This window comes from Plecotus auritus, assembly GCF_963455305.1.
Source record: "Plecotus auritus genome assembly, chromosome: 2".
Lineage (NCBI taxonomy): Eukaryota > Metazoa > Chordata > Mammalia > Chiroptera > Vespertilionidae > Plecotus > Plecotus auritus.
Window position 1 is genome coordinate 220,855,033 of NC_137771.1, and position 17,519 is coordinate 220,872,551.

The 17,519-nt window shown below is 56.4% G+C and overlaps 1 protein-coding gene across 6 annotated transcripts in view; it reads right to left on the reverse strand.

Moving 5' to 3' along the window:
• The window catches only part of TRPM2 (transient receptor potential cation channel subfamily M member 2), a 50,801-nt gene that overhangs the window by 7,854 nt on the left and 25,428 nt on the right, over nucleotides 1-17,519 (reverse strand). For all 6 annotated transcript variants that reach the window (XR_013960002.1, XM_080657400.1, XM_080657397.1 and 3 more), the window contains exons 11-25: nucleotides 17,271-17,392; nucleotides 16,673-17,026; nucleotides 14,180-14,317; nucleotides 12,807-12,936; nucleotides 12,479-12,624; nucleotides 11,510-11,622; nucleotides 10,328-10,541; nucleotides 9,480-9,598; nucleotides 8,896-9,028; nucleotides 8,278-8,449; nucleotides 4,547-4,730; nucleotides 2,907-3,088; nucleotides 2,540-2,672; nucleotides 646-733; nucleotides 120-207 (exon numbers count right to left, since the gene is read on the reverse strand). Coding sequence is in view for 5 of the 6 variants with exons in the window: in XM_080657400.1 (XP_080513526.1) it covers nucleotides 120-207; nucleotides 646-733; nucleotides 2,540-2,672; nucleotides 2,907-3,088; nucleotides 4,547-4,730; nucleotides 8,278-8,449; nucleotides 8,896-9,028; nucleotides 9,480-9,598; nucleotides 10,328-10,541; nucleotides 11,510-11,622; nucleotides 12,479-12,624; nucleotides 12,807-12,936; nucleotides 14,180-14,317; nucleotides 16,673-17,026; nucleotides 17,271-17,392 (2,316 nt within the window). In the remaining variant the exon portion in view is untranslated. The remainder of the gene's footprint in view (nucleotides 1-119; nucleotides 208-645; nucleotides 734-2,539; nucleotides 2,673-2,906; nucleotides 3,089-4,546; nucleotides 4,731-8,277; nucleotides 8,450-8,895; nucleotides 9,029-9,479; nucleotides 9,599-10,327; nucleotides 10,542-11,509; nucleotides 11,623-12,478; nucleotides 12,625-12,806; nucleotides 12,937-14,179; nucleotides 14,318-16,672; nucleotides 17,027-17,270; nucleotides 17,393-17,519) is intronic.

A 17,519-nucleotide genomic window follows, 5' to 3' on the forward strand; every position in this document is an offset into this window, starting at 1 on the left:
GCATCTGGCCCACAGGCCAGGGCACCCTTCACAGTCCTTCCTCCAGGCCCAGCAGGAGCCCTGCCCGGTGCCTCTCCACCCCACAGTCCCCAGACTCAGAAGAACAGCCACCCACTCACCCAGGGAGGGGGCGCCCTCGTCCGAGCCAAAGCCGCTGTCTCGCAGGGTCTTCACGACCCAGTGCAGCGCTCTGGTTGTCTGGGCCACCTGCAGGGAGGTCCCACACAGCATCTGGTCAGCACCTGCCCGCACAGGCTACCCCGTGGCGGCCGCTCCCCTGGGGCCGCAGAAGCCAGCAGAGCTCTGCCAGGAGGGCTGAGGCCGCCAGGGCGATTCCGACGGCCCCCCCGGGTTGGGGGACAGGCCGGAGGAGGCCGAGGAGGGGACGAGAGCTTACTCCTCAGACTGGCCCCCAGGTGGTACCTCGCAGTGCAATGTGCTGGAGCCCAGCCAGGGGGCTTGGGCGGAATTTTCCGGAGGGAAAAGAAGGCGCCTCTTCCCATGAGGAACAGGTGCCCCACGTTCCCCACCTCCTCTTGGTCGTTCCCAGGGTGCTCATTCTTAAACCAGCCAGGCACCACAGAGGCACCAGCCAGGCCCGTCGGATCTGTGCCCCAGAAACACAGGCCCCGGCCCGAAACCCACCTGCTTCTCCAGGGAGGCCAATCTCTGCTCCATGGAGCCCGAACCCTTCAGTCGGTCCATTTCCAGCAGGTCCACCATGGTGTCCACCCTGGAAGAGTGCACAGCTGAGCCTGGCTGGCCTGCCTGGGGCCTGGACGGCGAGGCAGCACGGGGCCAGCTTGCCGATGGCGGCCTCCTCCGAGTCAACAGCCGGGGCTCTGTCGGCCTTAATTTCAGGCGTCTTCCTCTTAATTTGAAAGTGCTTATAGTACATGTTTCTGTATAGACTGCCTGGTGCCCAAGGAGGGAGATCTCTTAGCCAGCGGATGCCCCAGGCTCCCACCGCCACTCCCACAGCCCACAGAGCATCCTGGTGAGAGATGCAGGTGTGAGGTGCATGCTGAGCCCCTCCCCTCAGCCATGAGCTCCAGAACCTAAGTCACACACAACAAAGCTACTGCTGGGCGCTGCTGGGGTTTGCGGGAAGGAGGGGCCGTGCTGTCATTTGGGGAACGGTTGCTTGGATTTTGTCTTATTTAGCTACAATGTGGGAATCTCACCCACCGTAGGCTGGCTGTGTTTATGGGTGCAATAATTCCACAGCCCAGTCCACGCAGACTCTGGCTGTCGATGGCCAGGGGTCTTCACTTCCTGTCTCTTCTTTAATAACATGGGCAACCCTTTTAGTGACCACTGAACCCTGAGCTGGGCTGCAGCCCACTGTGAAAGGTTATCGAGGGAAAGGGCCGACAGTTATCTCACTGAGGGCCCGGGAGTTGACTTGCGCCCTCGCTATGTATTGCTTACTTTCCGAAAAGCCACGTGGTTGCTCCGCACCCTGTCCCCGGCCAGCCTTGTGAGTGTGCTGCCTGGCTACTGGAGGGAAGGCGACAGCGCGCGATTGGCTGGCTGTGACTCCGTCCCTGTGACAAGCAGGAACTGTCCCCATCACCAAGGAGCGCCCTGAGGTGTGGGCGCAGCGGGGGCGGGCTCAGCCCGGGTGCCATGCTGCCTCTGGGCCTGGAATCCCTCGCCCGACTCTGGGAGAGAAGATGCCCATGTAGGGGCACCATCACCATCACTCCTGTGCAACAGTGACATAAAGCCACACACAGCCAGTGTGTGCTGGCATGTCTCTAGCCCAGGAAGTGCTCACGCTTCACACATGCTCCTATGTTCTGGAAGTGACTCCAGGCGATGGATACTGTCACTGTCACCATTTCACGGATGAGCCGAGAGATGGAGAAAGGCAGGTGCCCATCTCTAAGGAGAGGTGGGGGGGGGGGGGCATGCTCCCCAGAACGCCCTCTCTACAGCCTGCGGGAACCTCTGTGCCAGGGCCAGGAGCTGCCATGACTACATGTCCCCATGCCCCCTCCTCCTGGCCCACAGTGACACACACACAAGACCAAACTCTTCCACGTCTGTGTCCCTGGCAGCCAGGCCCTCTGGTGCCCACAGGGCTGAGGGGTGGGGTGGAGAGAGGGAGTGAGAGACCTCTCCCCCAACATGGATCTGGCACCCCGGAAGCAAGTGGGGTGGGAAGAGCTGAGCAAGAACTGAGGATGTGCTGAGTGGGCCTGAAAGTCAGGTGGGCTACCAAGGCCCTATGGGAGCTGCGGTGTGGCCACGTGCCAGCGTGCTCACTGTCCGCCCTCCAGGCCTCCAGCTGGCCTCCGGCAGGCTCACTTGCCCCTCCTCCAGCCCACTCCACCCCGGCCTTTCAGGGTCAGCCCCACCCACAGCACAGTGGCCTTCCCAAGACCCAGAGGGAGGGCTGTGGGTCAGCTGGAGGACAGAGGTCCAGTGCTCGGGCCACGGCACTGAGGTTTCCCGTCCCAGGTGACCAGTTGCCGGGCCTCCCCCAGGAGGGCCATGTGCCTGGTATGTCTCAGAACCGAATGGCCTCCTGTACCTGTTGCTAATGTCTTGGATCTTCTGCTCCGTCCTCTGCTTCTGCTGGTACTGCTGGTTCTGCAGGTAGTTCTCCTTCAGGTAGATCTCCCAGGACAGGAGCGCGGCCTCCTCGTTCTTCTCCAGCTTGTTCTCTGCGTGGGGAGGACGCATGAGGGGCTCTGGCCCACTCCCAGGCCCTCCTGGGGTCCTGCTCCTGAGCCACGCCCATCCCCGAGGGGCCTGCCGGGAGCTCAGTGCCCTGCACGGTCTTCGTTCTTCCCAAGCTTCTAGGATTCCAGAAGGAGTCACCATAGCCCCCCCAAGCCCACATGTGGCCCCAAGACCCCTGAGGACAAACACTCCGGGAGCGCGGAGGGCCGGCTCACTGAGCTGCTTGTGCCGCTTGGCGGGGATCTTCAGGATGACCCTCTTGATGAAGAGATGCAGGTGGCTGAGGAGGATGAAGGGGGGCGGGGCCGGGGGCCTGCCCTGGTACTCCTCGATCAGGTCGTGGCGCTGGAACTTCCAGATCTGGTCCGTGTGCTCCTGGACCTGCTGGAACGTGTAGCTGGCGGGAGGCAAGGAGCACGCCAGTTACAGAGAATGACCAGATGCAGTGCAACGAGGCAAGAACAAGCACACACCCATCTCCCTGCCCTGGGGTCCAGGTGACGGCCCATAAACAGACACACACCTCCCAGGGTGACTCGAGGGGCAGAAAAAGACAGCTGAGCAGCCGGACGCAGAATTCCGAGCTGCCTGCGAGGCAGGGGGAGAAGGAAAGAACGCCAGGATCGTGGTGTATACGCCTCGTTGGTGATAAAAGAAAGCAGACATCGTGGGAGATGGAGCTTGTCTTGGCATTGAACTCTAAAAGGAGTCTATGGGTTCAATCTGACAAACAGAAGGGATAGAGTCTGCAATAGGCAGACACGTTTGCTCAGAAAAGCACTTGCGCCCTAGCTGGTTTGGCTCAATGGATAGAGGGGTGTGGACTGAAGGGTCCCAGGTTCTATTCCGGCCAAGGGCATATGCCTGGGTTGCAGGCTCGATCCCCAGTAGGGGGCATGCAGGAGGCAGCCAATCAATGATTCTTTCTCATCATGGATGTTTCTATCTTTCTCTCTCCCTCTCCCTTCCTCTCTAAAATCAATAATATATATATATATATATATATATATATATATATATATATATATATAATTTTTTTTAAAAAAAGAAAGCACTTGCTTTCCTTGCTACGGGACAGAGCCCTGCCCGCTGGTCCCCTTTGGCCTCTGTATCAGAGTTCCAGCACATGTTCAGGGTCTGTCCCAGCAAATCAGAAAATGACAACCTCAGCAACTTAGCTGATAAAGGGGAAGGGGAGGGTGCTTGACCAAGCCAGGGCCCCGGGTCCCGGAGCAGCGTTTTCACTAAGTGCTGACGCGCACTCCTCCACACCGGGAGGGCCTCAGACAGCGCTGCCCCGTCCAGCCGTCCGCGTCTGCACAGCGGGAGGCCTGCACAAAAAGCTTCCACCCTCAGGATCTTACTGCATGTACACAAACAACCTGCGAAATAGTGTTTTCTCCACAAGCACCGAGGCTCAGCGAGCGCCCTGCGTACGAATCCCGCTGCCCCCTGCATGTGGCTGTGCCTGGCCCCTCGGGGAGGTGACTTCTCTGTGAGAAGCCCAGAGATTCCTTGACCATGAACCTGGAGTCCACCCCCTACAGCCCCACTGACCCCAGGCACAGGGAGGAGTGAGCCTTTGCCGGCCCCAGCCATCATGTCCTCCTCCAGCCTGGCTCATGGGCTGAATGACCAGACCGCTGGTCCCCAGCAGTAGTGCCCTGGACAGATGCAGCAGTGCCCTAGACAGTGGCCAGGGAGAGTGGCTGGCACAGTCCAGCCTGGGATGAATGGGGCACCTCAGTGCGCCTGGGTCCTGGGTCCCGGCTCAGGGTCCACTCGCACCGATGGCGGTGATGGCGGGGGGAGGGGGCAGCGAGCTGGGCCTGGGCGAGCCCCCGGCAGCACTCACTTGAACATGGCGATGAGCAGGTTGAGCAGCAGGATGTTCGTGAAGAGCAGGTACAGGCAGAGCAGGATGACCGTCAGCCACTCGGGGAAGATGGGCCGGTGCCGGGTGGCGTCGCTCTCAGGGCACTTGGGCTTGTAGGGGTCGGTGCCATTGGGGCTGCACTGGTCCAGGCTGAAGTTCACGCCTAGCATGGGGAGGGGGCAGGGAACAAAGGAAGCCATGCAGGCACGATGTGCAGATGTGCAGATGGACACCTGCACATCTGGGTGACCTCAGCTGGCAGCTCAGCCCCAAAGAGAGGCGTCCACCTGCACCCAGGCATCCCCGGGGGCAGGCCGTGCGGCTGCCAAGGGAAGCCCCCCGAGCCGGCCTCCTCTGCAGGCTGGCACGGGACCCTGCCCAGGGCCAGCCATCCCCACCAGCATTTCCCAGCCCCGGGCAGGGCTGGCTCCGGCAGGGCTACCGTCATTGCTAACACACGGGTCCCAGCCTGGAGAGCCCCATGCGGTGGAGAGGATTCAAAAGGAGAAAATGAACAACTAGTGAAGAGAGAAGGTGGCGTGAGGAAACAGGTGGTCACAAGCCAAATGCAGGGCCACGCTGGCAGAGAAGAGGACAAATAAAGCATAAATTTCAGTTGTGCATGAAAAAGTACCTACGGAAACACACGAAGCTGTTAATAGTGGTTAACTCTGGGACGTGGATCAGGGACCACGTTTTCCTTTGTACTTAAGCTTGAATTTTTAAATTTTTTCACTAATGATTATGCACTGTTTTTTTGTAATCAAATATATTTTTGAAAGTGTTGCTACTTTTCTGAGATAGAAACTCACTATCATAGTTATAAATACCTATATTAAGAAGAAGCGCTCAAATTAGTAACATAACCTTCCACTTCAGTGAACTAAAAAGAGAAAAGCAAACTAAATCCAAAGCAAGCAGAAGAAAGTAATAAAGGTCAGAATGCAAATAATTAAAATAAAGTTTATATTTTTAAAAACAAAGAAAATGAACAAAACTAAAATCTGGTTTCTTGAAAATGAGCAACAAAATCACAACCCTCTTTCTACACTGGATCAAGGGGGGCGGGAAGAAATGGCTCAGATTACTAAAATCATAAATGAAAAGAGGACATCACTGCCAATGTTACAAAAATAAAAAGAACTATAAAGACATACTACGAAAAATTCCCTGCTAACAAATTAGATCACTTAGAAAAATGGACATATTCCTAGAAAGACGTAAACAATCAAACTGAAGAAGAAATAGAAAATACAAATAGACCTACAACAAGTAAAGAGATTGAATTCATAATTTTAAAACTTAACACACACAAAAATTCAGGCCCAGATGGCTTCACTGGTAAAGTCTACCAAGTGTTTACAGAAGAATTAAAGTAAATCTTTCACAAACTTTTCCAAAATGTAAGAAAGGAGGGAATACTTCCCAAGTCACGCTATGAGGCTAGCATCTCCCGATACCAAAAGAAGACAAAACACGACACGAGAAGTACAGACCAGACCCCTTTGTGAACACAGATGCAAAAACCCTCAGCAACGTGCTAGGAAACCCAGCCCAGCAGCATATAAAGAGGACACACACCGTGATGCAGTGAGACGTATCCCAGGAACCTAGAGTTGGTTGGACATCTGACAATCAATGAATATAACAACATTTCAATAGATGCGGAAAAGGCATTTGACAAAATCCAACAGCCTTTCATAATAAAAACACTCAAGAAACCAGGAATAGAAGGGAACTTCTTCAACCAGATAAAGGACATTTCCAGGAAACCCCCCACATCATACTTAATAGTGAACGACGGAAAGCTTCCCACCCCCTAAGATCCAGAGCAAGATTAAGAGATGTGCTCTCAATACTTATACTCAGCATTGTACCAGCGATTCTAGCAGGATAAGTAGGCAAAAAAAAAAAAAAAAAGAAAAAGAAAAAGAAAAGAAATAAAAGGCATCCAGATTGGAAAGGAATGAGAAAAGTATCTCTACTTGCAGATGACATGATCTTTTATAGAGCAAATCCCTCACAACCCATTAAAAAATCGACTTGAGCTAATAAAGAAGTTTGGCAAGACTTCCAGATACAAAATATAGTATATTTCTATACAGTAGCAACAAACAAAACAAAATTAATAGGACCATTCTATTTACAACAGTATGAAAAAATAAAACAATTAGGAATAAACTTAATAAAAGTAGAATGACTTATACAATGAAAATTACAAAATGGCACAGAAAGAAATTATAGACCTAAGTGAGTGGAAAGACAGCCCACATTCACAATCAAAATCCTAGATGCCTTTTTTTTAAAAAAAAAAAATTGATCAGCTGATCCAAAAATTCATATGGATCCAAAGGACCCAGAGGCCAAAACAATCTTGAAAAAAAAGAACCAAGTTGAAGGACAGACTCAAACTTCCTGATTTTTAAACTTAATGTAAAGCAATAGTAACTGAGAGAGTGTTGTACTGGCACAAGGACAGACATACAGATCCACGGGATAGATGGTATCCATGTGTAAAGACTCTAACAACTTAATAAAAAGACAACCCACTTGGAAAATGGGCAAAGGTTAGGAATAGATATTACTCCAAAGAAGATACAGAAATAGCTCCGTCAGTACATGAAGAGGTGCTCAACATCATTGGCCGTCAGGGAAATGCAAACGAAAACCACAGTGAGACACACTCCACACCCACCGGAACCGCCAGTAACAAGTGTTGGCGAAGAGGTGGAGAAACTGGAACCCCGTGCACTGCTGGCGGGATAAAAATGGAGCAGGCGCTGTGGAATACAGTTTGGCAGTTTCTCGTGGAGTTACCATTAGCCCAGCAGTTTTGCTGGTAGGTATATATCCAGGAGAAGTAAAAACATTTCAACACAAAAACTCATAACTGTTCATAGCTACATTGTTCATAGCAGCCAAAGAGTGGAAACAACTCAAATGCTCACCCACTTAGGAAGAAACAAAATGTGGTCTATCCACACAATGGAATATTATTTAGCCACAAAGAAGGAGTGAAATACTAATACAGGCTATGATACGAACGAATCTTGAAAACATTATGCAAGACACAAAAGACTACATGTTACGTCATCCAATTTATAGGCAGTGTCCACAAAAGACACTCTATAGAGATGAAAAGTAGATTGGAGGTAGCCTATGGCTGAGCAGAGGAGGGGATGGGGAGTGACTGCTAATTTGTATGGGTGTCTTTTTGGGGTGATGCAAATGTTAAATTAGATTCTAAATGTAAGTGGATATCTGCAAATGTCAAATTAGATCCTAAATTTTAGATTCTAAAATTAGCAAATAAAGGCAAAACTCAGTATACAAAAAGTGTTCTTTCCGTCTAGGAAGGAGGAAGTTATTTCTGAATGGGGGGGAAGAGAAGGAATAGGGTGGCACTAATGCTGGGGAGGGGGTGTCACTGATGCCCAGTGCCCCAGGCCACACCCTCGATCCACCCGGATCTCAGCCGAAGCTTTGAGGTGCAGCTCGGCACCCATCCCACCCTGGCTGATGCCTTCCCTGCTCAGCTGGACAGTGTGTGCACCTGCCGTTTCTTTCCCCAGGGGAACCCCGGAAGCTCCCACCCAGGAGCAGTATTCGGCAAGTGGGGAACGCCCACCCTCCTCTCCTCACCCGTGAGCTCCCAGGACCCCTGCTGGTATGGGGGCTCCTTTCCCACAGTTGTCAGGACCTCGTCTTACCGTCGATGTAGGCCGGGATCTGCCCGAAGATGGTGAGGTACGACTGGTACACGACCCCCCGGAAGATCCAGTCCACCCGGCTCTCATTGTGGATGAGGATGGCCTGCTTGGCCACCCCGAAGGACACAACCCACACGGCCAACAGGAAGAGGAAGAAGAAGACATCCTTCATCTGCAGAGAGAAGGCGGCCCCGGCTGCAGCCCCACACACGCCTTAATCTCCTTGACCGCAGGGGGACCCCACCCTCCATGCCTGTCTGTGAACCCCGCAGTGGAGGGAGAAGTAGCCGACACCCATGCTGTAGGTGCTCTGGGGACGCAGCCCTGGGGGACTGCTGCCATGTCCCAATGGGGTCCTGAGCACACCCCGATGTGTAGGAGGGGTTGGATGTGACTGTGACCCACAGAGGGGATCAACAGGAGTTATAACAGGGATCAGGAATGTGCTGTGGCAATCAGGGAGGGCTGCCTGGAAGAGGTGATATACAGGAAAAGACCTGAGGCAGGTGTGCCAGGAGGTGAGAGCCCAGGGCCAAGCAGGGATGTGGGACGCTAGGTGTATGCGTAAGCCCTGGTGCGCCTCACTTGCAACTGGCATCAGGCCCCTCATCTCCTTACCATCCGCTTCACGATGATTATCTTGGGCCCCAGCGTCTTACTGATGGTAAATATGTGCATCAGCCGGAGGCAGAACATGATGAAATCCAGAGAGAGGACAATGCGCCCGGGGTACAGCAATGCCGGGATCAGCCTGGCCCAGGGCAGAGTCAGGGGCCTCAGCTTGCTGCTCCCACAGCCTGTCCCCAGCCACCCGCTCACCTGCCCATGCCCATGTGTGGGCCCTGGAGGTAAAGGGCTCTAGTGATTCCTGGGCCCTGAGGTGCTAAAAACTGGGTGTGAGCTCAGGGGACAGAGTCTCCAGTGGGGTGTAGCACTTATTCTCCAGAAAGATCTAGAAGCCCAGCCTCGGGCAGGTAGCCAGGCTGTGCAGGCATCCTGGGACAGGAGGCTGGATGGGGTCCCTCAGCTTCATGGAGAAAGGGGACCGTGCACGTGGCAGCCATCCCCAGGGCGGGCAGGGTCGCCCACTGGACAGACGACAGACTCATTCAGAGGTAGCTAAGTCCCCGAGGGTGGCCGGCTCTGGTCCAGTCTCGAGCCCACCCCTGTGGGCAGGCGCCTGAGGGGAGAGGGCCGCTCACCGGCAGGTCAGGCCCGCTATGAAGAGCAGGATGGCAGCGATGTCCAGCTTGTTCCAGAAATCGCTGAAGTACAGGAGGGCCATCTTCACCAGCCCACACTCGTCAGGGTCGTAGAGGAGCTGCGAGAGGATCATTATGGGGGCCTGGCTGCCGTCGCTCTTATCTTACCCGAAGTAAAATGCTCGCTCCCTCCTGGATTGGAGGGGATGGATTCCCACCACCGAGGGTCAGGAACAGCAGGAGGAGCCTGGGCAGGAGGTGCCACTGAGCACCTCCAGGTGCAGGACCTCAGCCCTGCCCAGTATGCAAATGAGTGTTGGGGAAGCCCTGCCCAGTATGCAAATGAGTGTTGGGGAAGCCCTGCCCAGTATGCAAATGAGTGTTGGGGAAGCCCTCCCCACTGGCTGGAGCCACAGGCCCTCCAGCTCCCTGCAGCTCCAAGAGGAAGGGGAGACCCTGGAGTGACCATGAGAGCCTGGCAGGGGTCCCCACACCCTCCTCTAGGTACCAGGCCCCGGACCCAGGCAGCTGCAGGGTGGGGCAGAGGGCCCCCTGGGAACAACCAGGTCCCTCATGGACCACCGGACTGACTCAGGGAGAAGGGCGTGCCCTCGGTTGTGGGGCGGCCCCTGTGAGCCTGGCCCCTCCTGAAAGGTCTGGCTGCAGGAGGCCGTGAGGGGAGGAGCACCTCCTTCCATCGCTCAGGTCCTGACAGGTGGGGACGTTTACACAGTGTGAGCAACGGGGCCCAAGGGCCACGTGAGACAGTGACCATGGTGGGTGGGAGGGGACCAGTGGGCAGGGAGACACCACCCTCCCAAGGACGGCGAGGAAGGGGTGGGACGCACCTGCCGCAGCTCCTCGCAGACCAGGGAGAAGAGCCAGAGGTAGATGAGGCGCTCGCACCAGGAGGGCGAGGGCTGGAAGTCCACCATGAGCACGTAGGCGAAGAGGCAGAGGAAGGAGAAGTAGGACAGGATGTTCAGGTGGAAGATGACCACAGGCGCGTTGAAGAAGGCGCGGACCCGGGCCAGGCCCCGCACCGCCTGCAGCCTCCTGTCCCTGCGGCGACAGCGAGGCCATGAGGGGCCTGGCAGCCTGGGGACCTGAGCCACCCTGACCCAGGCCCGTGTGCTCAGGGTGCCCCTGCATGTGCTCACACCACGTGGCAGGGAAGGGCGGACACACCCCTAAAACCTTGCACACACAGCTACGGCAGAGGCCCCACCAGATACCCTGAAGAGCAAGGACCCCAACAGCGCCTGTAGCCTGGTTCCATGGAGCTGTAACAGATCCTCAGCTACTCAGGGCAGGTGGGTGCCCAGGACAGATGGGTGCCCGGGACAGGTGGGTGCCCAGGACAGATGGGTGCCCGGGGCAGGTGGGTGCTCAGGGCAGGTGGATGCCCAGGACAGATGGGTGCCCAGGGCAAGTGGGTGCCCGAGGCAGGTGGGTGCCCAGGACAGATGGGTGCCCGGGGCAGGTGGGTGCTCAGGGCAGGTGGGTGCCCAGGACAGATGGGTGCCCGGGACAGGTTGGTGCTCAGGGCAGGTGGGTGCTCAGGACAGATGGGTGCCCGGGACAGGTGGGTGCTCAGGACAGATGGGTGCCCGGGGCAGGTGGGTGCTCAGGACAGATGGGTGCCCGGAGCAGGTTGGTGCTCAGGGCAGGTGGATGCCCAGGACAGATGGGTGCCCGGGGCAGGTGGGTGCCTGGGGCAGGTGGGTGCTCAGGACAGATGGGTGCCCGGGGCAGGTGGGTGCTCAGGGCAGGTGGGTGCTCAGCACAGGAGGGTGCTCAGGGCAGGGTGGGGGCTTTGCACAGGTGAGGCCCCTCCCTCTGCCTCCTGCCTGAATGCATCCCCACCATCTAGGATCCAATCACAGCCCTGAGGATACATGCAACTTGCCCCTGGTGAGGGCATTTGGGATCACCCTCAGCCCTGCAGCCCCGCAGCCTGCAGCTCCACCGCCCCACATGCCCGCAGCCCCATAGCCCCACAGCCCTGCAGCCCCGCAGCCAGGTGGCACCTGAAGGAGACGAGGCCGGTGGTGAGCAGCGGGAAGGCCAGCATGCACAGGATCACCCGCCAGAGCCCGTTGTCCACGCAGAGCTGGCCCCACCACACCTTGGTCAGGAAGGCCTGTGGACAGAGGGGCCAGCTTCAGGACAGTGGGCCCCTCACCCCATCCTGACCTGGGGCTCCCTGTGCCCCACCCAAGGTGGGGGTCCACCCTTGAGGGGGAGTCCACATGCTCCAGCACAGTGCCCTTTGCCCACCCCCAACCATGAGATTCAGTGGGTGGCACAGGGCAGCCTGCCAGCTGCCAGCTAAGGAGCAGCTCCAGGTGGGCCGGGCTGGGCTCTCCCAGAGGTAAGGGCGGAGAGAGGGGGCCCATACCCTGGCTTCTGGCTCAGGGCCCATCCTCCCTGGCTCTCAACAGCTGGCCCCTCTGAGCACTGTGTGGAGGCGGGGGGGCGGGGAGGGAGGAGTCCTAAAAGAGGGGACAGGATTCCTCCCCACCATCTTCCCAGGCCCCAGCACAGCACGGGGCATGACAATGCTCCATGGACATGGTGACAGCACAAAGCGATGCTCAAGGCAATGCTGGTGTTCTGAAGGCACCTGCCAAACTCCAGGCCTCCGGAGCGCAGCGTGTGGAGGAGCTCCCTGCTTGTGGCGCTCTGCCCTCTCCTGAGGTCCCAGGTGGGGGACTGGCGCCTGGCTCCTGGGGTCACAAGGGGGGGGGGCGGTTCCAGGTAGGAACACCCTGTGGAGGTGACTAACGTCCTGCCTCTCATTTAGCATCAGTTTCCTTCCCCATAAACAGGGAGGAGCACCTCTGGGGTCTGCAGCACGTGACTGACAGGTCAGGCACCATCCCTCGTCCAAATGGATCTGAAACTGGTGAACATGTGCGCCCTCTACTGAGCGGAGGCTGCAACTCCACGACAGCAGCAGGGCGGCTATTCCTGGAAGCAGGCCCGCCTGCGGTCACCTGGATGCCCCCGTGGGACACGAACTTCATGTCCTTGGCCTCCAGGGCCAGCTGCAGGCAGGTGGTCTTGCCCCAGGCCTCTGACACCCGGGTGAGCAGTTTCTGTGCTCTCTCCTCATCCTTCCGGTAGCACTCGGTGAAGACGCCTGCGGAGAGGGGGACCCTGTCACAGCAACAGGGTCCCCCCAAAGGGCCCCTCTGGATGGCACAGATGGGACAGGAGTGGGGCAAGGACCTCAGAGTGACGCTGAGGGGCTGGGACCCGGGAGGAGGACCCCAGGGCGACTCAGGGTGCTGAGCGAGCGGGAGGCCCGGCCCGTCGACTCACCGATGGCTCTGTGCTCGTACTGGTCGGCGAGGGCCAGCATCTCCTCGGAGCTGTCCGTGTCCTCCTCCTCCTTGGAGAGCTCCTTGAGGATCTTGCTGCAGGCCAAGGCCGCGGCGATGCAGTCCTGGCTCTGGGCCAGGGGAGCCACCATCAGGGCCCGCATGGTCCAGCCAGGGAGCCACAGACACACTGCCCGGGGTGATGAAGGCAGAGACCCTGGGGCAGCATGGGGCCCTGGGTGTTGCTTGCTGTGGCCCCTCTCTTTATAGACCATTTGGGTCACCCACATCAACACAGATACCATTTCTGAGGCCCGGCCTTCTGCACGGGCCAGTGGAAGTGGTCTGCTTACCAGGCAGCCCGCCTGCCCATCCAAACACAAACTGGACACAGGGCACCAGCACAGCACTGCTGGCAGGAGGCCCAGGCTCCCAGGGCATCTGGTCAACCCCAGATGCGGGGCTGAGAGTCAGAGAGCACCAATGGAGAGAAGCAGGACCAGGCCCTGCAGGTCTCCGTCCGGGCTCAGGGCTCCCTGCCTCAGTGGCACCGCCAGCCCAGGCACCAGACAGGGACGGAGAAAATCTCACGGAGGCCCTCAAAGCACAGCCCGGAGGTGCTGGGTGTACGAGCAGCACCCGCCCAGCATGAGGGCTGGTGTCAGGGCCTGGGAATCTGCATTTGGCCTTCCACCCCCCCCCCCAAGCCCCACAGAGCACCCGAGGCCACAGTCAGGCCCGGCCCAGCGCTGACCACCCTGCCCCTGGGAAAGGACGAACCTCCCAGGACCACCACCAGTGCCACACTGCTGGTGACAACGGGGGAGAGAGCTAACTCCTCGAGAGCAATTTGGAAATGCCAGCACTAAAAACAGGGGCTTCTCTGAGAAAAGCCTAAATTTTACTTTCCCTTAAAGAGGAGAATCAGCTGGAGCCAGGCTCAGGCAGGGGCACCAGGCCTGCTCCCAACCAAGTGACAGACGGTCTCCTTGAGATCCCCAACAGCCAATGGGGAGACGCAGCCCCTCCCGGGACGGAGCTTGCCCTGCAGCCTCTGAACAGAACGGCCACAGCTCAGGCGCTGACCCCCAGAACCCACGGGGCCCCCGGAGGATGGCTCTTCCTGGCCAGCCTCCTCCCTGCACATACCTGCAGGAGTTTGTGTGTCTCGCCTTTTAAACAATTATTTTCTTGCTTAGAGCTAAGCCCTCTGTTCTCAACACTGGACACCCCGAGTCCCTTCAGGTGTTGTGACACCCATTGCCCTCCCTCCACGGCTCTGGCCACCCCACCTGCTGTCAGTGCTAGGCTCACTGGCCAGGCTCCCTGCTGGAGCCCTGTCATTGGCCCACTCACGGCCACATATCTGGTTACCTGAGCCCAAATGATTTCTGCCAGCTCCCGGCGGTTCTGGACGATGGCCCAAATGAGAAGATCGCGGACCGGGTCCATGGTGAAGGTGACCTGGCCTGATGAGCGTTTGTAGAGGGACCGGAGACTCACTCCCTGCACCTGTGAGCAGTGGACAGTCAGAGCCCCTGCCGAGGTCCCCACTAGCATCAGGTTCCCCTGGCGGGGTGAAGGTCATGAGCACAGCAGCCCACATCTTCTCAACCTCTACCCCTGGGGGATGAGCCCTGCGACCTGCGTTTTCAACAGCACCATGAACACCGGGGTTATAAACCCATCACTGGACACACATAAAAACATCCAGAAAGTGGGGTACCAGTGGCTCCTGCACCAACATTTGTAAATCCTGTGACACTCCAGGCAGCTCAAGGTTCCTCAGTCCTCCCTGACCCCATCAAAGCCCCTTTCTATGAAGAAAAATTCTAACAGTCTGTTGCCAGAGCCATGGCTATGAGCTCCTCAGGGACCCACGCCGTGTCTCGTAAAAGAGAAAGCAAGCAGAAAACGCTGCTGGGCAGACACTGAGGGTCTGTGAGAACAGGAAGGCACCTGGGCTGCGGACACACTCAAGCGGCAGAGGGACACAAGGCTTCCTGGCCGGTCAGTCAGTAAACACATACTCAGACAGCCTGGAAACAATTCCCAGAGAGAGAGCTCACATCCTCCATCTCACACACAAAACGGCACTTTCTTTAAGTGGTTTTGGAAGTTTCCCAAATGCCCATCTTTATAAAAAAAATTAGTTTATCTTCTTAAATTACAGACATGGTCAAGTGTGAGCTTCTCTTTTGGACTTTCTAAAGTACCTTCCCGCTGGGTATCTTAAATACACTGGGATCAAGCAGAGCAGAACCGCAAACACGTAAAACTCAGCCACAGCCACGTCTTTCTCAGGGTCAGGCAGAGCTTGCCTGGGACAACGAACACATGCAAAAACCTAAAAGAAGTGGGTCATCTTCTAGCAGGAAAAAAAACCCACAAAACCCAATCTGATCTTAGACAGTTTGCAGGAACCACCACCAATGCCACAAAGAAATCATCAGGATAGAAACTGAAGAAGTTATCAGAGCTTCTACCCAAAAAAGGCCCCGGGCCCCGATGGACTCACAGGGGAGTCCGCTGAGCTTGTAAGAAGCAGTGAATTCCAGCCACATAAACTGTTCCAGAGCAGAGAAAGAAGGAAGGCTAACACGGAACTGGTACCAGAACCTGACAAAGACAGCCCCCAAGATAACAGTACAATCAAAGCCTTAAACATTCTGATGCAAAAACCCTGAAAATATTGGCAACAGAATCCAGTGTCACATTAAACACACCTTACACTGCCAGCAAGGTGAGAGTCAAAACAGCAATAAAAACATTTCCCTATCAGAAAATCTATTAAAATAACCCCTCAAGGTCAAAGAGCAGTTCAAGTTCTCAAAGGGAAACTGACAAAACGGCACTGAGGCTTGGCTTATAAAATCTTAGTGACAGACGAATACTCCCCGATGATACACCAGCGCCATGCGTCACACAGATGAGGATGAGACTAGAAACACCCCCTCCTGTCCGGCTGGGCACCTCACACGGACATGAGTGGAATATTGTGACCTGTGAGCCCACCCGGAACACCAATTACATCCGGAGAGCAGGACTGGGGGTCCAGGGCACAATGGGGATCATTTTCCTTACATAACCTTTTGTATCATTTGACATTTTCAGAAAGTAAGTTATGGGCTGAATTATGTCCCTCTCCAAATTGGTATGTTGACTCCCCAACTCCCAATGTGACTGTATGTGGAGACAGGGTCTCTAAGGCGGTGGGTGGTTGGGGTTAAATGAGGTCATATGGGTGGGGCCCTGACCCAACAGGAGTAGAGTCTTTCTAAGAAGAGGAAGCAGCCCTAGCCAGTTTGGCTCAGTGGACAGAGCGTTAGCCTGTAGACTGAAGGGTCCCGGGTTCAATTCCGGTCAAGGTCACATGCTTGGGTTGCAGGCTCGGTCCCCAGGAGGGGGCCTGCAGGAGGCAGCCAATCAATGATTCTCTCTCATCGTTGATGTTTCTATCTCTCTCTCCCTCTCCCTTCCTCTCTGAAATCAATAAAAATATTTGATTTCTATTGATTTCAAAACAAAGAAAAATAAAAGAAGAGGAAGCAGCACAGAGTGCTCTCTCCTGATGGGCAGAAGCAGAAAAAAGGCCGTCTGCAACCAGGAAGGAAGGCCTTACTTAAACCAACCCCGCTGGCACCTGGTCTCGGGCTTCCAGCCTCCAGAGCTGTGGGAGAATACACTTTTGCTGTGTAAGCCCCAGTCTGTTGTACTCGGTTATGGCAGCTGAGCAGAGGAAGGCAGGAAGTGTATTTCTTTTCTAATAAAAATGTAACCTAAATATTTTTTCAGAAAGTGCTAAGGACCCAGCAGTGGCCCAGCATGCAGGCCACGCGGAGCGGGGGCCACGTTACCAGCACGCACGTTGAGCTTGATGTGGGGCACGGGCAGCAAGAGCCGGGGCCGGTCGCTGGAGCGGGGCCGGGGGTACAGCAGCTGCGTGGAGTCGCCCAGGAGCTCCCGCAGCACCTGCGCCACGTGGTGCATCTGCACGGCGGGCAGGGCGGGCGCGCAGGCCACGCGCTCCGGCTCCTCGGCCAGCACCTTCTGCAGCTTGCAGTGGAACAGGCAGGAGGGGTCCAGGTTCTTGTACAGGTAGAGCAGGGTGTCCCACGTGACAAACTCCTTCAGCCGCAGCCCGTTCTCCAGGAAGAGCTTCACAAACTCAGGCTTGTTGGAGATGAGGGCGGCCGTCATCATGGGGTGCAGCTCTGAAGGCTGAGAGAGAGTGCCGTGGGGGGGGGGCTGCATCTGGACATCGCCCCCCGTAATCTGGGCTTCAACCCCCTTGGATGGGGACAACTGTGGTCTCCAATTTAGGGAGGAGAAACTTGGCTGGGCCACCCTCCACCAAGGGAAGGGCTGGATCTAGACAGAGGCCATCCTGCTCCTGAGGCATGATTCCTGTGGGCCCAGCGACACCCCCTCCCGCCACCCCCAGGGCAGCCCCGAGAGGCCATACCTTCCACTGCCGCTCATCGGTGAAGATCTCGCTCCGGGCAATGTCCACACGGTTCCACGCCACTGCCAGCTTCAGCTGGTGGTCCCAGTTCTCATGGCCAAAGTGGTCATGGCTCCGAGAGGCTGCAGGTGAGAAACCCAGCATCCCAGGCTTCAAGCTGGACCTCAAAGCCACTGTCCATCAGCACCCCTGCCCCCTAACAAAGCCAGAGAGGCAGGGCTGGGCACCAGCCTCAGCTCTCAGTGATTT